This window comes from Varanus komodoensis, unplaced genomic scaffold (assembly GCF_004798865.1).
Source record: "Varanus komodoensis strain SLA01 unplaced genomic scaffold, ASM479886v1 scaffold24, whole genome shotgun sequence".
Taxonomy (NCBI): domain Eukaryota; kingdom Metazoa; phylum Chordata; class Lepidosauria; order Squamata; family Varanidae; genus Varanus; species Varanus komodoensis.
Genome location: NW_025335641.1, coordinates 15,183,145 through 15,208,669, shown reverse-complemented (window position 1 = coordinate 15,208,669; position 25,525 = coordinate 15,183,145). Strand labels below are relative to the sequence as shown.

Here is a 25,525-nt window from a genome sequence, read left to right as displayed (position 1 = left end):
GAGAGAGAGAGAGAGAGAGAGAGAGAGAGAGAGAGAGATTGAGATTTCTGGTAGTCTGGGCTAAAGGGCACAGGTTTGCATGAACCCTGCAATATATGAGATTCCCACAGTTTTATTCTAAAGGAGAAGTAAGCAGAGGCATAGCCACTCTCCTACAATCTTTCTACTAACCACACATAACTAGTTGACATAAATGGGGCTCAAAGTGCTTCGATATATTTTGTGCTTTTGTTAGGCCATGGTGGTACCCAACGACTTTTAGAAAATGCCTGATAATTTCCCAGCAGCCATGACTGTGAGTTGTGTGGTCCACACATGGGTGTTTGGCAACTTTGCTGAAAGTCAGCAGGACATTCCAAGATTACTCATTGTTGTTTAACTGAATTCCCTTCCTCAAGTCCCTTCCCCAAGACCTCTTCCTTGGATTTACTAACTCCTGAACCAGAATGATCCCTGCAACCTATCTGGCAGGTCCAGCTCTTAACTGCAAGAAGTCAAACTATTTTCTCCCATGAGGGCTAAGGATGGTGAGGGCTAAGACTTAGAACCTGCGGTAGAGATGGAGTCTGAGGCAAAAGCTGAAAGCTCCCCAGGTAAGGCTTTCATTGTGCACTTGCCATTTCTCACTTGCGGTAGCTCATGATCAGTGTTCCCCAACCTTTTGGCTGCAACACCCAGAATTCCCAGCCAATGGCCCTTCTGGATGGAAATTATGGGAATTGTGGTCCAAATGGCTCTGAAGGTCACCAGGTTGAGGAAGGCTGCATTAAATGATGTAAAACTCCAGTATAGCTCTTGTGTTTTCCAACCACTTTCACAGGTTTTCTGCAGATGGGGAAAATGTGGTCATTTCTGAAAATAAAGCAGTACTTTCCTCCAGTGAAACTGCATTATTCTGCTTTGTTCCAATATATTACAAAATTGCATAGATATTATGTAGGGAAATGCACAGCAAGGCAGACCAGAACATCCTGCGAACCATCTGGAAGCACAATCAGAGGGTTAAAAGCTCATCTAGGAAAGTTCCAAGAGTGGTAAAAATGTAGGAAACAAAATAACCATAAATTAGCTGGCATTTTAGTGGCACCAAAATTCAGAATCTGAAGTGGGCTGCTTTACTCTACCTAATGACAGGACCAGCCTCACCATCTGGTTTAAATGATAAGTATTCAACTTGTACCAATACTAAAATGATGAATGTTGCACTTGACTATTTGGGGGCAAATATCTGACTGTTCATCACTTCTGTAAGCTTCTAAAATGTACATTTAATATAGCTAAAAGCACTAGACAGTTTCCATCACCGAATTCACTGATAACTTTGTTTTGCTTTGTTTTTATAATATCTATCCTAAGTGGTGGAATGAGAAAATAAGTAGCTGCTGAGGTTTTCAGGCACCTTCTTAAATGGCAGGCATTTAGAGTCATAGCATAATTGTAGGCATGCTGACGAAAAGGAAAAATAACATGGTAAACTATTATTTCCTCCCTTCCTCAAGGGTAACATATGCAGACTGTGAGGTAGATTAAATTTACAACTGATAATGCGGGGGACAAAAACTGAGCTGCTGTTATTTCTGGGACTCAGCTGAAAAGCCCTGGGGCCCAAATACAGAAGATTCCAGCAGAGAAAGCATATAAAAATAAAAGGAAGGGCTTACTGGTATGTTTAGTAAAAGGACAGAAAGCTACTTTAAGCTTCGGAGTAAAGCAGTGGTTCTTGTATCAAAGGACTGCGCAAATGTTCCCTGGACATTACCTTGACAGTCTTTTCTGAGTGGATAAGAGCAAAAAGTCATGCACCGCAATAAGATGTTCATCATCTGAACCTTAAGTATCTCCCAAGCAAATTCATTGCAGAGAGAAATATGAGAGAGACAACCTTGCTTGACAGCGTATGTGGACATTAATGCAGTGAAAGGAAACAAGAAGCCAAAGGGATGGCTTGTTTCTGTTTTCTATGCTTTTTCGTAATGCCTGAAGTTCAGCTTCCCCAAGCCCATGCTGCTTCTCTGCTTTGGGAAGCAAAGAGTACAGGAAAAGAGGTGGTGGGTTATTTTTCTTTTTACAATTGTTGATCTGTCATGTTGTCTGAACCCATTCATGTTGGATTGCACCATAGTAAGCTTGATCTTTAGAAACCATGATAAGAAACAGTGGTTTGTTCTATGGTTTCTATGTACCACAATGGCTTGCTATGTTGTCTGAACCTAGGATTGTGGTTTCTTCTACTATTCCGTGGTAGCTCCTGGTAAGGAACTACCGCAGAATCCTCTGGAAAGAGCAGCAAATGCAGGAGCTGCTTCAGTCATCCAACTTCTATGAGGAATGAAGAAGACGTAGATGAGATAGGTGAGGAGTACATGCCTTGGCACTGGATTTCAAGCACAGTGCGTGATAGGGTACATGGGAGGACTGAATGAATAGACTGGCTGAGGATGATATAATCCACAATAATGAAGAACCACTTGATTCCCCATTGTAAAAAATCATGAACCATGGTAGCCACGCCGAGTTTCTTGTGGCGTTGTGTGAACCCAGCTCCTTTGCTCTGTTTTTTCCCTGTCCCCTTAAACCCATCAGTGTGCATAGCTTGCATACTGTCCCAAGTCTCTAGTTACATGGGATAATGCAAAATTACACTGTTCCTCCTTTCCTTGGGAGAAAAGTAGTTGTGAAAGCTTTGACAGCTAGCTCACAAAATCTGTGTCCTAGTAAAAGGGAGAAAGATGTGTTTTGGGACTGGGGCACATGCCCAAGTATTTGAACCTTCACCTTGTACTAACCCAGCTGAATACACCTTGTTTTAAAACCAAGTCTGGCCACTGATGTAATTTGCTACCTTGATTTGGTAGCAAACAACCAATTGATTTGCTACATTTGCAAAGTTGGCAGCGGCCGAAGTTGATACAATCCTTTGGCTGTGCGTTGCCTAACCTTACTTTACATTAAGAAGCCTTGGGCTTCTTAATGCAGGTCAGCCTGAACTATATTTAGGGTCGCTTCAGGAATTAGCTTTTTGAAGAATCAATCTGAACTCGTCTGGTGCATTGCTGCCCACTCAAATGTGCAGCTCAGAACAAATTTATCTTTTGGATTTCACTTTTTTCCACATTTTGTGATTTATTTCTTCACTCAAAAAACACACCAAAATGTAGGTAACAATGCACATTTTAGGATCAAGTGTTTCAAAAGGCACACTTTGAGAGAAAATACAGATAGAAATGCACTTTTTTCCTCAGAAAAATAGGTCCGAAGTAGAAATGCGAATATGAATATTTGCACATCATGTGTTGAAAGAATTTCAGATCAAAGAAGAAATGGGATGGGAAGGTCTTAAGAAAGACATGGATGGTAAACAGATTGATCTATCTGCCTATCCATAGCTATGGCTTAGATGAGTGCAGACCTCAGACCCAAAGGCCAAGTCTGTCCTTCTTGGAGGCTCATGTTCAGCCCTGCAGTGTCCCCATATGTCCATACACTTTCCCCCAACTCCCTGGCTTTTGGGTAGCATTGACCCCCTTTGGAAAGTTGAAGTACTTCTTCTGAGGCTTAGTTAATAACTAAGAGCTTTAAGCTTGCATTTTCCCCAGCTTCTTTTGCATTCATCACATTCCCATTTTCCTTTGGTCCAGCCCATCACTGGGACATGAAAGCTTCTCCAAAATGGAATTTGGCCCTTAGACTGGAAAAGATCCAACATGCTTGATTAACTAAGTTCAATCCATGCTTTATGGTCCTAGCTGGTTTCCCAGCCTAAGTTATGGTTAAGATTAACCACAGTTTGGGGTTCAAACATAATACCAAACAGGTTTATTGGGAAAAGAAGTAAAAGCTTCGGATCACCTCTTTATGAGAGCAGAATGGAGAATGGGAGGCACGCGAGCCTTTAGCTCATGGTCAAACCACTGGCCTGTAGTTTAGCATTTCATTCCAGCCAGGTCATTTTACTTTCAGGAAGAAGAGTAACTTGTGGAAAGCCATATATGATGGTGCCCTTGGTGAACATTTTCCAGTGGCCTCTTTAGGGAGAGTTTTTTTTACTACTGTCTTACAACCAGATGTCTAGAGGAAATTGTTAAATTTCTTAAAGGAAATCAGGGACCATAAAATTGTCCTTTCTTCAAACAGTACTATAGAGAAAGATTTATTGAGGTGTATTCACATTGTCTAGCTGTTTAAACTCTCTCTATGGCTAGTAACGAAAAGAAGGGGTGAAACCTCTTGAAACTTCCTTCTCTATTCTCACCCAACCAGACTTTATTTATGCATTAGTAGACCTTTTTAGCCATTAGGACCATCTTGTTCCAGAAGTTAATTAACACAAGTGCCATAATTTAATACAGTTAATGCTACTTGATGCCCTTTAATATACCTTCCATTAGTGATATTATTGTAGTATTACCCTGTAAATTAAAACGAGATCAAGATGAAGAGAGCCTCTTTTTAATTAAGGTACTGGCACACTGAACTTTGTGCTATTCACCCGAGAAAATCACCCTGATTTAGTGAAGGAGGCCATCCATAAGTCAGAATTAGTTTATGTGGATTATTAGGTTTCTTGAATAACGGCAGCACAATGGGATTGCCGAAATTGCTAATAGCCACGTTTGCTTCCCCTTCCTTCATTATCTTAATAAACACACAATGAAAGGTAGCAAATGGAAGTTAAATAAACAACTCGTAATAGAAGAACTGAAAGGTTTATCATGAAAATGCAGGGTTTCATCTCTGGCACAATATACATTAGGCTCATTCACAGGAAGATGCAGTTGAATGAAAAAACAAATTGTTTCCCAGCTTTAACACACTGGAAAGGGTTCTGTTCAACTATTTACTGGTTATGGTAGCTTTTTCCCTATTTTTTCCTCATCTGGTACATCTCCAAAGGCCGTAAGAAACAAATAGCATACCTTACAAGTTTTCTACTTTATTCCTGGAGTATCTTATTATTTTGGGGCTTTCAGATGAATTCTGAAGACTAAAGCCTTTTGCTGCCATTGAATTTCAAATACAGCTAATTCAACGGAAGTTTTCCCATACAACAAAAAGGAACAAGACCCTTTTAAATTGCTTTTCCAGGTTTTTCCATTTGGACTTCTGTTTGCTGCCACAGCCTCTTCTCTCCTTTCACAGGTTGCTATCAATCAGTGCTTTGTTTTAATCAAATTGGGCCTCTAGCTCTTTCTGCATGCCCAGTACAAACACTACACTGAACAATGGTTAGCAATAAGCACGGCATGTTGCTTTAAACACGCTGACAATTTCAACTGTACCAGTAAGACATAGCCCATGTTCCTTAGGTAATACCTGCACCTGACCATTTTATAGGGACCCATCAGAGAGACCCAAATGTCACCGTCCATGCAAAGAGGTGAGAGGGGCAGGAAAATCGAATTTGCTGGTTTGCTTGGTGCAGATCTGTCACAAGCCACAGTTTGCAGATTCAGACAGGTTTGTGGTCAACTCTTATCCATGGATTATGTCTTCAGCTGATGTCCTTCCCCATGGTTGAAAAAAAAACAAACCATGGTAAAGCCTTATGCCTCCACAGAACCAGAGCAACCAAGCTCTAAACATTAACTCATCCATCTCCAAGTTAAAGTGACAGAGTTACAAAGGTCTATCGCTGCCCTTTTAAGATGCTTGGATACACTAACTTGTTTCATCTTCTGCTTCCAAACCAGCCACTGGGGCTGCGGTTATTCATATCCTTTCAGGCAGATTGTTTAAAGCTTCTCTGCTTTCCCTTTGTCAGTGTCTGACAACAGACTCTCAATGGAAAGCTTTGCCAATCCTTTAAAGGCTTCACAATTAATCTAATAGTGAAGTATAACATGCCCTGGGGCTCCACAGAGAGAAGGAAGAATCCTTATTCCTCTCTGTATCTTAACACCCCAGGAGGTCACAAGGTAAGAGTTTCTGTGGATTATTGGGTTTCTTGAATAAGGGCAGCACAATGGGGTTGCTAAAGGTGATGCTCTTAACTGGGCATCTTAACTGCCCCATCCTTTTCTTTAAATTAAATCTCTTACAGAATAGCCCAAATGGAGCAGAGATGCCTACCATCTATTCATGACAAAAAGTAATGGAATGGCTGAGAGGAATGTAGATTGAGATATTATGAAGGTTGGGGAGTCAGGTAGACTTTGGGTTGCAGGGTCTACGTTTACTTGACTCCTAAAATCCACAAGTTAGAGCAGGTACAGAATGTACACAGGACATGGAATCAATTACCTTCCTTGATATGTACACTGCATATACAAACACAAATATTTATTTATTTATTTAAATCTTTTGTAGATCGTCCCATTACTAAATTTTCGGGATGGTTTAACAGTACAAAATGTAACAAAACAAAACAAAACCATAGCACCCTAACATTTAGCTAATAATAAAACCCCAATTAAAACAGTCAGGTCTTAAAACATTGGGAAAATAAAAAAGGTTTTGGCCTGGTGCCGAAAAGAATAAAGTCATGGTGCCAGGCAAACCTCTCTGGGGAGTGAATTCCACAATTGGGGTGCCAAATACCCATCTGAGTAACTACAGATCTGGAAGTCTAACACAAAGCTCTCAAAAGTGACCAAGAAGGGTACACAGAGACCTTATTCAAGGCAAGCAAGCAATCAGTATGTATAATGTACAAGTGAGGCACACTAGGGCTAAGAAATTAGTGTTTGCCAAGGAGGGTTTTATCTGCTCTATTATCTGCTGTTGTCAAGCTACTGGGAGTCAGAAACCCATGCTGGTCTACTGCTGATCACCCAGATATATACCGGTAGGTCTGATTTATCTTCTGCTTGCCTCTGTTATAGGATATTCAGGATCCCCAAGATCAAACCGTGTGTACATTAACCAAACAACTGAATTCATTCACAAAATAAACAGAATAATGTAGTCAATTCAAACGAACAAGGTGCGTTGTTCTAACTTCTGAACCTGCCCTATTAATAGACTGTGGCAGGTAAGTGCCACACAGGAGCTGCCACACTGACTTTTCTACCCTCTCGGCAAGCAAATAGATATGGCATGTTCCTGGCTCAGAGGGGATGGATTACTCTGGAGAGGAATCAGATTCAGCCAGGTCCCCAGTACTGCACTTCAAGGAGAGTCCTCTTCATCCCCTTCCATCCCCTTCTCCCACCATCTGATTCTTATCTGCACATGATTTGCACATGCTGATTTACAGATTTGCAAATGGAGAAATAATTATCATAAGTTAAATAGAAAGGCAGTGCATGCCACTCCAAGGGAGAAGTTTGCTGTGTTCCTGTCTGTTGGTCTATGTGATAACAATTCTTAAGGATCTTCAGGTAGTACCTCCAGAGCCTGTGTGCCAGTCAGAATGACAGCAAGGACTGGGAGCTTCTACAAGAAACCTGAACAAATGGAAAAGTCCACGTGTTTTTTTCCTGGAATGGGGCAGGTTAGTGGAGGTTGCAGAAAGGAATGACACTGACCTAGGCCAATCCAGAACAAAGAGCTTCTGCCCATTTCTGGGCTTACTCACAGAACTGCAAAATCCCCATTGTAAGGTCATTAGTGAGAATGGAGCATCAGTGGAGCACACTGTCCTTAATCTTAAACTAGACCTGCATAAGGAAGTCCTTCCAACAGGAGGAAATTCTCTGCTGGCCCTTAAGCCAGAGAACTGTACCCTGTAAAAGAGGATATATGGCCATCCTACACCCCATGGCTGCTAAATGCCACCATGCATTTGGTGTTAGCATGTGTTAATATTGGCCTGCTGTCCTAACACTGGGTGATCTTGGTTCTACATTTTTGGGAATATTTTAAGCATATGGTTTATTTTTTCCTTTTTTGGATACCAGGGCCAGCAATTACATGGAGGGAAAACTTCTGAAGAAGCTTCTGGGACAATGATTCGAAGTTGCTGATCCTTTACTTTCTGAGTTCTGAACTGTGAATTTTGACCTTTGAACTTATTGGAAGGGGAAGGGAAGGCGAAAGATTGAAGTGTGTTGGGAGTTTTTGGTTTCAGAGGGTAACTGATTGCATAAACAAGTCTTAAAGGACTGGTAATACTTTATCCAGGTATGTGGGCAGTGGTCCAAAAGGGCTATTACTGAAACCCTGAATCTTCAGAGTGTCTCTTGCAGCAGACACCCAGGTGAAATATAAAGCTTGCCATCCCTTAAGAGGAATGGCAGAGGAATCACAGCTTGCTCTTCTTTGAAGCAGCAAGAGCAACCAGGAACGAAAGCTGTGCTTTCCCTACTTGTGGGGGAAAGATTAAACTCTTATCAGTGCAATGGAGGGAAACATCCACATGAGTTATAAGAGGGGGGAAAAGTCTTGTAAGATGTGTTTTATCAGCACCAGCCGAGTGCAAAAGAAAAAAAGAAGAAAGAAGAAACGCACATGAATTTAATCTATTAGGATAGGATTACACAGCAGATAACCCCTTTGTAGTATGTATGTCCGATTACCAGAGGGTTTAGCCAACAAGCAACACCATCAGATAAATTCTCTATGCTGTCACACTTAATTTTTTACAGCCAATTTGCTATGGGATTATTGTGAGGGGTTTTTAAAGCTCCCTTTGAAAGGCAGCTGGGTATTTTTTTTAATCTCTCTCTCTTTCTCTCTCCTTCCCTCCCTCATTGCCTCTTAATTATTAGGAAGTAATCTGTTAGCTGGAAAGTGAAATTCTTTTTCAGCTTGATGGTCAAGGGAGGGTAATTTAAACTCAAGTACATCCTTTCTGTAAAAGTTTTCCCCTAACACCTTAACATCTGTCCCAACACCTAAAATGGAAGAGGTTTAATTCAAAATATTTACTTTCAAATATCCATCAATGCACCTCCAATTGGGCATGAAGAAAGTGAAATATACAAGATATAGAAGGAAATATTGGCTTAACCAATATAAAAGATGTCTCCAAATAACATTACAATTCATCAGTCAAACAATAGCTGTGCATTTAAATAACAATTATGAATCCAGTGGCATTTTACCAGTGTTTTGACATTTTAAATTAATAACTGCTAATGTACGTTAGAGAAAGGGCATGAGGAATGTTAACTATGGCGCAAGCTATTTTTTCCTATCCAATTTGAATTATTTTTCTCATTAAAAGCACGATTTTATTCAGAGGCTGTGTCGATAGGTTTAGACCTGCTTTTCTCCCTGCCTTATGCTTTCCATGCCACATGATGAAAAGCAGATATTTGCACTGAATTGAATATGCCCAGAATATGAAGCTGACATCTAAAAATGACACAGCTCTTCTTGTGCTGAATATACAAGAAAGGTATTAATTTATTCCTTTGTTTTTAAAATATGGACAGTTCAGACCAAGGGATGAAGTATGACTGCAGGAACATGCAAGGTGGGTTGTATCACTAGCTGGAGAGGCCTACAAGCCAAATGCAACATTCCATGAATCCCAACCCCAGATATCCATAGCATCTACCTCCCTTCAGCCATTTGGTCATTTCCTGGCTTTTCCATGGCTTTTTCCCAATCTAAAAACTTGAAATGCCATTCTTTAGGTTAGCTAAGTTAAAATATGCAGGTATTTTGGCCCTGTTCTGTTTTGCTTTTGGCCTACCAACTACCAGAATGCATCCTGTGAGTCCTTTTCTTTAATTAAATTTGGCCTTCAGGCTGAAAGAGGTCCACCAACTTCTTTCTCTACTCCCTACCAGGAAAAAACCTTTCTCCATCATTCAGCCTGAAGGTGTGCAAGGTTGCATCACTTTCTAAGGTTCTGATGGTCACGACAGGTACTGATAAATGGGCTACCAGTGTTCCTTTGCCCTTGCCATGTATAGTACAGAGGCGCACATCTGCTGACACAGGACCTCTGCATTGAGTCCTCAGCGGGTGGCAAAGTCAGGCACAATCATACTAGCAGCTAATACAGTGTGTGTCAAGTGTAGGTACAAAAAGCACCTGAGAACTTTCATCCCTTTCAGCAGTGTGAAGGAACAGAACATAAGACCACAGAGTTCTATGTTAGGAATAAATGCTATCAAGAGATTGGAGCATAAGCATAAAATTGATTACTGATTGTTGATGACTTCACTTATAAGATGGTCTGCATTCTTTTAACATGTGGAGCCAGTTTTTTTAATGTGTGTATTCAGCTATCAATAATGCATTAAGGCCCATCTTATCATAGAATAGTAGAGATGGAAAGGGCCAATTAGGCTATCAGGTTCACCCCCTTGCTCATCCAGGACTCCAAAGGAAAGCATCCAGAATAGATGCCTGACCAGCTGCATCTTGGATGCCCCAGCCCACAACATTCCCAGGTCTTTGGTTCCACTGTCATTTGCTCAAAGAATTAGGATGTTCTTCCTGACATTCCACTGAAATCTGGCCTTGTAGAACTTGACCCCCATTTCCTTCTATGACCTGCACTCTGGGATGTTCAGGAAGAGATCTTGGCCCTCCTCTGTGTGACAACCTTTCAAGGGTGCTATCATATCTCCCCTAAGCCTTTTGTTCCCAAGGCTAAACATGCCCAGTTCTATCCATTTAAAAATGTTCTAGAATCCTCTGTTCATTTTCAAAGAGATGAATTTACAGGTGACAATGGGGTTCTCCAAAGGACCGCATACAATCATTGGGCCTGCCACACTGTTCCTGAAAATAAGCTAGGGTGCCGCACATAGTACCGAGCACAGTATACATAGGATCTGTGTGCCACCAACAAATGTGGGTGAGGATAAGCCAGGAAAACGCAACTAACTTGAGCAAGCAAGCCACCCAAAAGTTGTTGAGACAGGGCTGTCTGTCCTGGAATGGCATCACATGCCCCCACCTCACATACTTAAAGAAATCAACAGAAGATGTGGAGAATGGGACAGGCTGGAGCTCCTGAAAGTTGTGGCTCATGTGCTGGTGCTGTGGACCCAGAGCTTGGAGATGCAACACCAGCACTTCCTTTACTAGAAGAGATGGTCATATCATCTACGATCCATCTCTGAATTCCCTTTTCCTTCTCAACTTAGCTGAAATACTCACAGTAGGGTTTGTTTTTTTTTGGGGGGGGGGGGGGTTATGGATTAATTTTTCCAGGCAATAATGTATCATTTTCTATTGGGATGCCAAGTGGTTAGGCTTGTCTTGCTCTTCAGTGAACATCTATCAGCTTTACAAAGGATCTGCTTCTGGCAGAGATAAAACTGCTAAACTTGTTTGTTGGAAGGAATCAACAAAACTTCCTTGTTTTTGAACTCTCTTTGTGGATGTGCCTGTGAGAAACATCATGAGTGCTTGTACCATTACACAAGGGGGTGCTTGAATATTTCTGTAGCAAACCTATTTCCATGTGTCTTTCAATATGTGGGAATGGATAGTCTGTAGTGATGGTGTTCATTGGAGTCAAAGCCCAGTTTGTTCCCAGGGTCCAAGGACACAAGCAGCTCCACCTTCCTTAACCTGGTATCCTTAAAATATGTTGGATGTCAACTTCTGTCAATCTCAGACATCATGTTGGATGGACATTATTAGAATTGCAATCCAATACAACTCAAAAACATCAGGATGAGGAAGGATGAACTAGCCTGCCATACTTGTTTCTTAAACTGGAAAAAAATGATCAAACTGTATTCCAGAAAATTTGTGTTCTCCAAGCCATGTTTCTACAGAAATGCACATAAATCCACACATCCCCTGGAGCATGTTCTAAACTCCATTGCATGTGCTAGTTGATCTAATCTGGGGCGGGCAATTAGCAGACTTGTGACTAGGAATGCAAAAATTCCTAGGCTAGAATTCACCTCTCTTGTGCTTGTCAGACTTCTTTCCCATCCTTTGTCCTGGCCAGAAAGCATGCTGAAGTGAGAGCAGGTCTGCAAATGCTCCGCAATGCTAGCGGCTTCTGTGTGCAAAGTATACACAGTCTATAATACTTTGAGCAAAATGTGCAAATTAGGTAATTCTTTGTGCAGAATACGCAAAGCCCACATGTGCAGATGTGGCACTCTGCTTTAACATGATTCCTCCCAATATTCAGTTCAAGGTGAACTTAGGGCAGAGAGCAAATGGGCCAGAACAGAGGAAATCCATCAGAATCCAACTCCATACGGGATTCTTTACACATCCTACTTGTTGTTTTGGTCTACAACTTCCATTATCTCTCACCATTGTCTCTACTGACCAGGGCTCGTGGGAGCTGTAGACCAAAACAAATGGAGCCCATAAATTGCCCACCCCAATTAAATTCTAGATTAGATTTATAAATATGCAAATTGCAGTCACATATATTTGTAAAGCATATTCACAACATGGTTAAGATTTATATTACCCTGGACAGTTTCTCCTAGAAAAGAAAGACAGGCAGAAGATCAATGTCATCATTCAAGTTAATTTTTTCTTACCTTCCAACTACTCTTATGTCTGAGATGGCATAAAAGTAGCGTGTCAAGTGTTGTGGTTCCACATATATTTCCCCTGTCGCTGGCCTGAGCAGTCTTATCCTCAAGTCTGTGACAGTAAAGAAATCTCTTAGGTTCTTGGTTGTGTCAAGCTGCCCATAGAGAGAAGCCATATTATGAAGCCGAGGCCCGGCAAAAAAAGCAAATCGATCCTTAATCTCAAAGTGGAGGATTTTACTGTTTGCCATGTACCCCATAGAATATTCTTCTGTGCAAATGATTTCTAGAACTGTTTGTTGGGATAAATCCCTCACCGTTTTTGGTTCCATGTTGAAAGCATTTAAACAGTCTGTAGCATAATACTGGTAGGGTTGCCACGTCCGACCATAGTCCAGGGACTTCTCCAAGATCATTAGGTCTGGCCGGCCGGATTCAAAGGTGATGACTATGTTGTCCGTTAGCTCAATGGTTTTGTTCCAATACAGGGTGATGTTCACCTGGAGAGGCTTTGGGTAACCCTTCCACGTGGTAGACTGCCAAAAGGTGTAGGGATGCCTTCCTTCGGGATCAAACATCAATTCAGGTGGATGTGCCAGTTCATCAATGGTGGCATCACACTCATTGCACATGTAGGGATTCCCCTGGAAAGAAGTGGTGGAAAAAGAGCTGTAAGAAGTATGGTCAACTAGGATAAAAGGCTTCTGATAATGTAGTCAATTTCATAGATCAGTGGTGGGGAGCTAAATATTACTTTCCTGGGGTCCCAAACTGGTCCTCAGAGGTTTCCTAGACAGCCTAATTCCATGGCCCAATCCTCATTTCACTAATTACCAGTCACGTGTTGTTTTCAGCTTTTCTGTCACATTTTTCCATCCTAAAAGCTTGAATGGAATGAAAAAGCTTCTAAGGCATAGTTATTGGCATTAAGAGCTTTAAGCTACCACATGTTGGGTGGTGGTGGTGATGGTGATGATGGTGATTATTGTAGCCTGCAGCTGTGCCCACCCCACTGGACTGTGGCCTTCAAGAGGTTCTCCAGAACTGAATTTGGCCCTCAGCAGAAAGAGGTTCCCCACCCCTGTAACAATTCATTGTATTGAATCCTAAAATGATAACTGGGAAAAGGTTGCATGGCAGACACAAGAGTGGTTTAGATCTCTGTGGATGCTCTTTAGCTCTCTGAAGATACCCTCTGCAAAAAAACTCAGAGGGAACTAGATAGGCAGAGTTGGCTAATGTTTACTTTTTCAGAGCCAAACTGCACAGGAGAATTATGATTGTAGCATCTGGTATCTTTCTGCAACTGCAGGGACCCTCTGATTTTGATCAGAGCAGCAGCTCTGGTGTGGAAGAGGGTTTTCTTGGTCTGCCATTTTTCTCAATTAAATTGCTGCTCTAGGGCTGCTTGGATGGAATTAAGGACTGGCAGCTGGGAGCAGAGACAGGGAAAATGGCAAAGGAGGCAGGATCAAGACTACTTATTTCTGCTAATCTGATCCAATCAGAGCCCTTTGTGATTTCTTTTATGCAAAAACATGAGAATGGTAGGAGAAGTGACTGTCAGTTCTCCATATCTGATGCTGTTTGGCCCTCATTGTGCCACAGACTGTGGGGCTATATGAGAGAGTCTGCATTCCTCTGGGGTTGCACATGTTCAAGCTCTTCACAGTGGCCGATGGTGACCTCCCAACTACACCATATGCCACCTCTGCAGTGATTCCAGTTCAGATGGGTCTGTATTCAATGGGATGAACAGTGAGAAAAGAACAGTATGTATTCAGATTGTTGTTAAAGATGCTGGAAAGAAGGTTCTCCAGTCCCATTCCCAGGCTCCCAAATACAGATGTTGTTTTCTCAATTTGATTTACCCTGCTTTCTACCCCAAAAATATGGTATTCAAGGTACCTAACAAGAATATAAACCACTATTTTAAAAAAGAAACTTGGTTAAATGTAAAGCAAAGACACAAAAAAGCACATTTCTAAACAAAATAATGAAACAGCACCCAACTCAACAGATGAGCTTACAAGCCTGTTTGAGTGGGAACAAACCTAACACCCCTTAGCAGAGAGTTCCAAAGACTGGGAGTAGCCACCAAGAAAGCCCTGCTCTCATGTTCTCACCAGATGTTCCTCTGATACTAATGGTATTGCAAGAAGGGATTCTGACAAACATCTTAAAATCCAGGCAAGTTGATATGGGAAAAGGTGGTCTTCTGGGAAGCTGGTCTCAAGCTACATCATTCTTCTATACATAATAGAACCAATACTTAGAATTGTACCTGGAAACAAACTAGAAGCCAGTAAAGCTGTTGGGACAAGGAGTTACATGCTAACAGCAGTGAGTGATTCATATCAGGATCACTAGGATGAGGGTGCATTGCTTCCTCCCAAGCCAACATCCCACGTGACTCCGAGGGCTAAAAGGACTGTACACACTGGTAGTATCAGAGCATTAGAAGCACTGACGGGCCACAACCATCTGGGCTTTTGAACCAAGATCCCTCTCAACCTCACATTGAGGTGGTGGGTATTAATTCTAGGATCTTTTCCTTAGAAAGCATGGGCTTCATCATTGAGCCACGCGTGCTTCCTTTGCTTTGACAGGAGGCGAGTAGGGATCCCAATACACGACATGCAGCTAGAGTTGGGAGGAACCCTATTGGAATCTGTCCCTCCAAGCATTTGCAGGCTTCCGCTTCTGCTTGGCCCAGTCTTCCAAAGCAAGACAGGAAGTCCATGGCTATTCACAGATGCCCAGCTATGCAACTGGCAACCTTCTTCCATGCAGCCCAAAAGGTGGCTGCAGTTGGTGGAGAAGACAGTTGCTGTTTGGACAGCAGTTGTGAAGGGCTTGCCGGGAAAGCAGCCCTGCTCCTCATGAGCAGCTTTCTTCCACAGTGTTGGTTGCAGTGCTCAAAAAGCGGTGACTCCTGGCACACAAGAGAGCATGTGGGGCTTGGGTCCTGGTGAGTGTCCATGAATTCTGAGAACACTCACCCAGAAGTTGGACTCTGGGTACTGCAAGGCAGAACACAGTCCCAGGAGCTGAGCCTGGGGAATGTGATGGATTCATGGCATGGCAATTCAGAATCTGCTTTTGCAGCATCCCAGAGTATAGTACCAAAGGCTTTCCATGCCACCCGTTTGGCAACCACTTTTCTATTGTTTCAGCATAGCATTCAGAAACACAAAACACTTGGTTTGTTTATTAGAACGAGAGCTCTCCTGCTTTGTCTTCTGCTGAAATAAAACCTTCCGCACAGTTGTGTGCTTAGCAAATGCTAATGTTTGCCTCAGTGGAGTTTAAGAGGAAGAAAATAGTTTATTTATCCTGAGCAAGTTGCCAGTAATCAACTTTCAAAACCCCAAGAACAATGAGCCAGTGTCTAATGAGTCAATAGCTTTTGATTCTTTCTTAAAAGATGCTCAGCAGTTCTGTGCTTCCTTTTTCATTCTCGAATGCAAACACATTGCTCAAGAGCCCAGTTCATAAAAATGGTTCCTTCCAGGGCAAATAAGTTCAAATCAGCTATATAGACTCTCTAAAAACAATATCTATTAGAGCATCTCTGTTTCCCTTTGTCCCCTGGCCTCAAATATATCATGCTTAACTGTGTGCCTGCTTTGCGATGTCTTCCTTTAAAGACATTTAGGCTGTTCACAGCAAATCGTTCTGTTGTGCTGTGCACTACAAGCTCAGGGGCTTGATCCAGACATCTGCTACCCTATTAGCTACAGGCTGGCAAATTACTTCATGTAAGACTTATTTCTCTCTCCCTCTTCCCTGCTCAGGAGATGTTGGCTCCAATTTATCAGGACAAGATAATCCACCACTTGATTAGGGAAGTAGGTGATGACAACAGCTCTGGCTGGATGGCTGCCGAGGTGGTGGCTGGAGATATGAACTACGTGTTTATATATAATCTTGCCAATAAATGGACAGCTTTTACCGCCGCTTTTCCCTCTCTGGCAAGGTGAAAGTGAATTATTCTGCTCTTGACCTTTTCATGCATTAGCTCGAGTGTTGCCACCTTGGCCTTCACACCAAAAGGCAATCTTGTTTGCAGGCTGGGATAGCTTGAAAACGCTGCTCCAGGAGCATGACAACAGTCTGAAAATCGTGTCTACTAAACCATCCGTGTATCAGTTTGGCTTCTGGCAGCCCAAATCCAATGGATTGCTAACTGTGACATGCTGTGACAGTTACACACTGACACTATTCGTGGCAAGCAGAACTCAGATACTGCTCTCCTTGCTCGGAAAGTGCACAATCTATCTTCTCTGTGCAGAGGGGAGGAATTGGCATCATCATATAGGAAGGTTCTTGTGGTCCAGCAAGACCCGCTGAATGTTGCCGAGTCAGGCAGGAGAAGGACAACAAATGTTCCCATCTGCTGCAGCCACAGCAGTGTCACCACCCTTACGTGGCACACGAAATAAGGACCGGAAGCAGCTGAAGAGGCAGCAGAGGCATGGAAACTTGATTAAAGCAATCATAAAGCAAGTATGTTAAAACAATTACAAGTGCAGCAGGAACAGTACAGAACAGCATCCACCCAGCTTACATGCCAAAGCCCTGGTTAACCCTGAGGGCTCCTTCTGACTCGCTCTGTTTCTATGTTTCTATGCTTGTTGGCAGAAAGACAATGGAGAGGGAATGATCCTAGCTCTCTTGGCAGGAAGCTGTACAGCCTAAAAGCAGCCCTTGTGAAGCCTCTTTACTCACTCATTGCCACTAAATGTGTCTATTAAGCTTTCAAAAGAAGGGACCTCTCCTTAAAACCCAGGCAGTTTGTATAGGAGAAAGTGGTCCCAAGCTGCCCAAGCTGTTTAGGTTGAATTTTTTTTTTTTTTTTTAGGTTGAAATTTTTTATTTAAATGTTTAGGGTTTTTATAGGTCACTGAATTCTGGCTGAAAACACAGTGGTAGCCAGTTCCACTACTGCACCTCCTCTGGAACTATAGCCCTACTACAGTTCTGACACAGCCTTGGATGTAAGTCCAGAAAATATTTTCATAGGCATTCTTGTCCTGAAGGTAAATATTGAGGGAGGGGGGAGGAGAGGAGAGCAATGAGAAAATAGGATCCATAATGGGGTCCATATCCTAATGATAGAACATATGCAGTGTATACAGAAGATCCCAAAGTTCAATCCCTGACACTTGCTGATGAAAGAATCTTGAAAAAGCAGCAGATACATCACCTTGGGATAACAAGTACTGCACTCAGGATCTCCCCTAGGCAAAATATGTACTCAGCTGCTAAGCTTGATTTTATTACTATGAGAAGGCAAGAATCACTGGAGAAAAACATCATGCTAGGAACGTTGAAGAAAGAAAGGAAAAACCCAAATATGAGGTGGATTGATTCTATAACGGAAGCCCCAGTCTTGAGTTTACAAGAGCTGCGTAGGGCAGTCAAGGGCAGGGCTTTTTGGAGGACGTTCACGCATACAGTTGCCATAAGTCAGAGGCAGCTTGACAGCTTGACAACAAATTACAATCAGGATGAAATTTCTTCATTTAGATAATGAAAGGTGAGCAATACCAGGCTTTTGGGCAGGAAGCTGATTACTTGGTATTCCTACAAAATTGGTTTGGGAAACAGCCATGACTGACTATGCTGGAAAGGGACAAAGTTTATATATGCATATTTCACTAGGGTCTCTCAGAATTGTTTGGTATCATGGATCATGTTATCCTTCTGGGATGTTTGGCTGATATAGAACTTGGGGGCACCATTTTGAGGTTGTTTTGACTGAATGTTCCCAGAAAGTGGCACTGAAGGAATACTACATGGTTTCATGGCTACTGGCTTAGAAGACCCTTCGTGGGTCCTTATTGTTCTTTATACATCTGGGACAGAGTCTCGTCTAGAGCTTAACAGGAAAGCCATTTGGAGTTTTGGGTTTGGATCTCATTATTATGCTGATTGCAGCAAACTTTGTCTCATGCCAAAGAGACTGTGGACATCTGGAACTGTTGTCTGGACACAGGGAGGGACAGGATGTGGGTGAACAAATTGAGGTTCAGTCCATACAAGACGGAGGCTCTGATGGTCAGCAGACAAGCCAACCTGGTATTGGGAGTATAGCCTTGTCTGGACCACCTTAGAAGGGTTTGATTTGCATTTTTGGACCCAGCATTTCTCTTGAACTTTTCCTAACTTTTGTCTGGTGTGCCAACTGCACTCCTTCGTGGGGAAGGATGATCTGGCCCCAAGGATCTATGCATTAATTACTGCTAATTTAGGATACCTAGAATGGTTTACATGGGACTACCCTTTTAGTGTGTTTCAAAACTACAGTATGTGCAAAATGGAAGACCATCCATCACTAGTCTTGAACCAAAGACACTAGTCTTGTTTGGCTTCCAAAGAGTTTCCAAGGCCACATAAAATCTGAATTGAATCTGAAGGGACCAGGATAACTGAAATTCTCATTCTCTATGAGTCTTCCCATACTCTTCAAGTTTCACCAGAGCCCTGTTTTATGTCTCACCACCAAGAGAAACTTGATGAGGTCGGTGGGTAACTAAACAAGAAATGATGTTGAATTGGGGCAAGAAAGAGTATGCTACTGATAATAATCTTTTTCCCTTAGTTGTTCAAGTCTGAACGTATAGATGGTTCTTACGATGCTGAAATATAAGCACATTTCAGATGGGAGGAGCACTGATAGACCTTTCCTAGGAAATGTCAGAAAATCTTGGCATCACCTTTTTTTTCTTTTTGAATATTTTCCCAAACATCTCCATACTCGGGGAGTCTAATATTAGCTTCTCAAGGGTCAAGTACTGTTCCATCAATTGCATGGCAAGAGACTTTAAATATAATCATCAGGAGTTCATTTTAACATCTAGGTGAGAGAAGAATTATCTGAATAATTAATCTTTCCCCTTTCCAGCTCGCACAATTACTATTACTTTTTTCCCCATCTCCTAACCTTAGGGCTTCAAAACTTTTTGATCATGTCCCACATGTGATCCAAGTCTCCAATAATATGTTCTTCCCTGGTCATCAGAGAAGGCATAAGATATATACCAGCTTTCCTGCAACTGGGTATTCTATATAAGTTGTTGGACTACAACTTCCAGCATTTCTAACCATTGGCCATACTGGCTGGGGCTGATCGGAAGGGAGTACAAAGATATGCAGGCAACAGGTTGGGAGAATGGTGATACAGGCATCTGACAATGGTATGTGTGTATCTATCTATATCTACATGAATAGAAGAAAAAAGATTACTACTTCTTTCTTACTCTGGAAGATCTTTTCCCTAATTGGGACATACCTAGTAAACAGCAAATTTGTACATTTCTGCACTAACACTGGTGCATAGAATAGACTTCTGTCTCCATGGAATGGAGACAGAGAAAGAGCCTTGGTTGGGAAACTATTAGTTATGCATCTTAAAAAGTACACTTTAGTACTACAGAAGGGGACTGGGCAAACTTTAAAGGAGTAAGCCAAAGAGTGAAAGAAACCACATAGCCAACCTTTGAAATGTCCACTGCTTCTGGGAGACATCCAGCACCATCCTATTCATGTTTATTCCTAAGTAGATCCTGTTGTGTTCAGTGAAACTTACTCCCAATTTATTGTGCATGAGATTTGAAGAAAACCATGATGAACTTTGGAGCAGACACGTATAGGGCAGCTTAGTGACTCTTTTGCACCAAAACTTGAGACTAAATTTGCAATCCTGTAGTGCTTGAGAGGGCATTCCAGGATCCATTGTTTTTTTCAGAGTTCCCCTTCTGATTTCAGAGGAGACCAGTCACCACAAGCTGTTTCTGTGAGGCTGTGGAGAAGTTCCTAGTGGTGTTTCTCTACTATTGGAACTCTGACATCAGAGAATACAAAATGGTGTCATTCCAGGGGCATTCATAGAATCATAGAATAGTGGAGTTGGAAGGGGCCAAGAAGGCCATCAGATCCAACCCCTCCTGTTGCAGGTCACCAATTCATACCATTCCACTCACTGGGTAGCTCAACCCACCTTCACAAGCTCAACCCACCTTCACAATGCAGAGACAACTACACTGGCCTAGTTCACAATGGAGAAACAACTACACCGGCCTAGGGGAGGAAACGAACATAAAACAGGAAAAAAGGAAAAGAGGAAAAGATAAATGTTGTTCCTTCCTTCCTTGTGCAGAAGCCCTCACCCTTCAGCTTGCTTTATTAAAATTGTTTAACTGACGCTTTACTGAAATAATAAAAAGAATAAGCTCTGCTTTTAGGAGATTAGCCTTGATGATGTCCACCATAATTTTTAGATCTAAGTGTGTACTTTTCCACACTGGAGCAATGCAGAAAGAAAACTAATTATCTAAAAAGCATATTATTGGTATTATTGCTAGTACTATTTTGTTATCAACAACAACATAAAAAGGAAAGTTATGTATCATACTTATTGGGGTTACGCACTGCAAGTACCCTATGACACAGACCCAATAACAAAGCATGCAGTGTTAACAATCGCAATAAATATCTTGCATTTGCTCAGCAGCAAGAGTGCAGTTTTGGAAAAAATAAAATCCATATCTTAAAAAAAAACAAAAAACAGCCTTCACATAAGGCAACCAGATTGCCCCATGACTAATTTTTTTTTGCAGAAAAAATGACAATGTAAAAAGCTTTTAAATAAATATTCCCCATCAACTCATGTATAAATCTTATGGTGCAAAATGGGGGAGAGGGTTAAAGGTGGAATGTTTGTCTTGCTAGCACATTCCGGACATTCACTGTAATAGGAAAACATCACTGTTGCAATTCGAGTTGTGTGTCTAAATCATCAGGACACAATCCATCCAAAGTGGAGTACTTTTACTGCTTTCACTGGAATTAAATGCCTTTACTTTGGCTTGCTTTATTATTTCCCCACATGGATGGTCAACAGAGGAATTTCTACACATCTTACATGTTCAATGGAATGCAGAAGATTTAAAAATCTCAGATACATTTAGGGATTCCAACAAAAAGATCTGTACCTTTGCTTGCTTTATTACTCCTTCTTCTTCTTTCTTAGATGAATGCACTAAATGTTTTCAAGTCTGTTGAGATTTTGCAAATTTTGAATATATGCAAATGTGCACTTTACAGAAAGAAGTCAGGATTATACAAATCACACCTTGACTTAAAATTAAGCCAGCGAACGAGAACTGCTTCAAAGTCTGTCAACGTATTGGTTTATCTGAGTAACTATCAACTTACATCCTAGTTTTTCACTTCTTTGGCCAAAACCTCTTAGAAAAAAATACTTTATCTGGAGGTCAGGGATATCAAAACACAGAAAATCAAAGCTCCTGAGCAGTAAGTTATAGACATTTATATTAAGCTGCTCTGACAGCTGGCTTTGGCTTCCTACAGCACAGCCAAGAAACCTCAATTGCAGATCTGTTGTGATTTTCTAGGTTGAAAACTAAAGCTGCACACGCCCCCCACACCTTGCTCCCTTGATGCTGGCAAGCAGCAGGCTTCTGTGGAATGAATGACCTAGGCTGCCGGCTCTGGTGCCTCTTACCAGCACTGCCTGCTCGCTAGCAGAAGAATACAAAACTGCTGCTTCAGAATATTAACCAGTTGATAGGGAAGAAATTGCCTGACCTTTCAGATTCGTCTTTGAGCAGGTGAGCTGAATCCTGAGGAACTCGGAGCTGCTGCTGGATGTGACACTCAGTCTGCACTGACTCTAGTCGCATTCAGTAGAGAGGTGAAAATGGGGTCAGCAAAGGAAGATGAGTGGGCAGAGCATAGAGACAGAGAGAATCAGAGAAAGAAGGAAGGTGGGTGTCGCGAGCTGGGTTTCCCCTTTTGCCCATCCAAAACAGCAAACCATTCTTTGGCAATAACTCTTTATTCTCTTGTGCATTTCCAGGAAGCGCAACCAACCAAGGATGAGTTTCTGTGCATGCACACATGCTTCGTTAGATCCAATCTAGCAATGGCATCTGAGCATACTCCTTTTGAGTACTACTGGGCCCCTTCCCTTTGGCACGGCCCTTTGGCAAGCCTCTTCTCTGTCCGTCACTCCTCTAGTTGGTTGTCCCATCCTTTCCAACATCATGTCACGACGCTGGTCCTTTTCCACCTACACTGGCTACCAGTTGAAGTATAGGCCCAATTTAAGGTGCTGCCGATGACCTATAAAGCCCTAAACAGCTTAGGGTCTGGTTACCTGAAGGAGCGTCTCCTTCCACATATGCCTGCCCACCCCTGTCCACTCAGACAGCAGCTCCAGTAAGCATCTCATGAGCCCAGTATGATGGCCCCTGGAGTGCTTGCCTGCCTCTCTGTTGCTTACTCAGTCATGAGTCTTTTTTCGTGTGTTTTCTGAGTTGCACTGAAAGTGGCTGCATGAGACAGACAGACAGACAGACAGACAGACAGACGGGCAAACAGACAAGAATGAAAGAAGAATGGCAAGGGAAGCTGATGCAGATGCTGTTCAATGCCTACTGGTAGAACAAGCTGTGTGTGTGCATGTGTGTGTGTAAAAAATCCATTTTTGATGCATGCAGAAGTCTAACCAGACAACAGCTTTGTCCTTCACTTGAATCCATTCCATTCTGCACAATTGTTTCACTAACACAACATTATTAAAATTGTTGGGTAAGCAAATCACTCCAAATGAGCTTCCTGCCTAAATGGATACCGATAAAGCAAAATCAATCAATCAAAGCCGTCCATTTGGCTTCACAGAGCTAAATGCTGTTTTAGAGGTGAATGACGTGCTGATTGAGAGGAAAAGAATGAAGGCCTCATGGAAGTCTTAAGACAGGAAAGCAAGGTAGGCAGAAGTCCCAGTGCAGGCTAATCAAACAGATTTTCTGGGAGAAAGAATTGATCTCAAGCAAGAAAGGGCAAAAAAGCAACAATTTGTATGTGCGTGTTTTGCAAGGCACTGCCGTAGAAACAGCCTGACATGTAAAGGAATCATGGGATGCACGTTTCTGGACTAAGGGATGAGGCAACCATTTCCAACTTGGTACCCTCCAGTAGTGTTGGATTACAACTCTCATCATCCCCAGCCAACATGGTTGAGTCCAAATTCAATGGCACAATGAATTACATCTGGATTCTCAGTTAGTAGCATTTTGCTTTCACTGAAATTAATAGTGTGAATTAGTCATAACTAATGAATACATTCTATTCACATCAGGGGGAGGGAAGAGGAACTAACACGGCCCGGATCTAGCCAATGAGTTCAATGGGAGCTTTAGTTTAATCCCCGGCTCAAATCAGGACATCTATAGGTAGAGTATATCAGGCAAATAGCAATCGTGATTATGATTACAACATTGAATTTGCATTTTGCCTCTTTTCCTCTTCTGAGAAACCCAAGACAGCTTGCACAGTTCTCCTCCATTCCATTCCAATGACTTAGGATGGAGTCAGTGACTGACCCAAAGTTACCCAGGGAGATTCATGGCTGAGCGGGGCTGCAACCCAGATCTGAAAGGTGCTTGCTCCAACAATCTAATCACTACACTGTACTGATTATCCAGCCTTGGCTAATGATTTCCACAAAAGGAAAGCTTCCGCTACTGAAGAACTGGTGCTACTCCTGAACTGCTCTTATTCCTAATAGTCAGCCAATTTCCCCCTGCCCTGCTCATCCCAATACTGTATGATGTTTTCATCTAGCAGTGGCTTCTGGGGCAGCAGAAAGCATGACTTTTAAGGGCCATCGCCAGGAGCTCATGATTTCCTGTAAGTGGGGCACGACTCTGCAAAAAGCACTGCACAGTGTGTGTTCCTCTAAGCAGAATATGACCCACCAGGGATGCAGGCAGCAAGTTCTGCTAGAGGGTGGACCAATCACAGGTTTTTCTGGTCCAACTGGCTGTAAAGTCAGGGGATCTGCTATGGACCCAGGAGTCTGCCTACGATTGTCAACCAGCCTGCCCCTGCTCTTTTAATAGCAGCTGCAGCTATCTTAGAAGTATACCCCACTCTGTGCCTCAGAAAGTAGCACCTGCTTGTTATTTCAGATCAGGTTTTGTTGAAGGCACTAGAAAAAGAAAGTGTTATTTGGTTGGTTAGTTCAAGCTTTGAGGTCTCTGCAGTGTTGCACTGTAGCTGGATGGTCAGTCTCACCCTCTGGCCCAGGGGTGCGGAACCTTTTTCTGGGGACCAAACAGAACTTGGGGGCCACATTCCAGTTGAGAAGGACCAAAGGCAAAATAAGTCTGGGCCAAGAGTAGCAGGATATTTTAACTTAAAAGCTCCCACTGCTAGTAAGAGAGGTGATTTTTCAGCCTTTTAGAATGGAGGAAAATGTACAAAAGCCAGGAGATCACTTAATAGTCAGTGGGTAAGTGAAATTCTAGGGACTATCCAAAAGGTATATTATGCTCCCAGGCAAGCTGAATTTGGCCTCCAGGTCAGAAGGTCTTTACCCCTGCTCTGCATACAAGTGACTCATTCAAAATAGAATGTTCTTGCAGTCTGCCAAAATGCTTCACTTTGCTGCTGACTTCCCAAAGTGTGATGAGGCAAAAATAATAACATCATAATGTTATCAACAGCAATGTGCTAATTAATAGCAACCCCAATCAGTCCCAAAGGTGCTGTGAAACAACACATATTCTTTGGCACAGATGGTTGGTGATGAAGATTGGAGAAAACAAAAATCCCATCATTGTCCCTGTTAATCAATGACAAAGTATTTAGGAGTTTTCTGTTCAATTATTTATAAGTCCTTTAACAATTGTTTTTAGAAGGAATAAAGGCCTTTTCTGTTTGGTCCAGCTGATCTTGGTACTACTTGGAAGTCTTCTGCTGAGATCTAATTCAAGGCTGCCTGCTGGTCACAAGATAATTAGCTCCAGTTGCTTTTGCTCAAGTCTATTAGATGTCACTAGCACAGGAAAAAAAAAAGTCCTTTGTTTTGACAAGTAAGGGAATAGCTCCCCCCACCCTTGCATTCATCTCGGCATTAGGCGCATTAAGGAGGATTATCACAGGGGCATTAAAATATGTAATCAATCCTTTTAACAAAGATCCTTTTCAATACTGCTTTGCTGCCACCCAGATTCTCAACACATTTCCTGAGAAGCAAATTAAATGGATTTCGGCAGAAATTATTTCCCTTCCAAGACATGGTGGATGGATGAAAAAGGCAGTCATTTTAGAAAATTCACCTCGGACTGCAAACGATG

General features: G+C 42.2%; 1 protein-coding gene across 1 annotated transcript in view; it reads right to left on the bottom strand.

Annotated features, from left to right (window-relative positions):
• NTNG1 (netrin G1) overlaps nucleotides 1–25,525 on the bottom strand; it is a 259,586-nt gene that overhangs the window by 148,541 nt on the left and 85,520 nt on the right. The window contains exon 2 of the mRNA XM_044432442.1: nucleotides 12,360–12,997. Within this exon, the coding sequence (XP_044288377.1) occupies nucleotides 12,360–12,997 (638 nt within the window). The remainder of the gene's footprint in view (nucleotides 1–12,359; nucleotides 12,998–25,525) is intronic.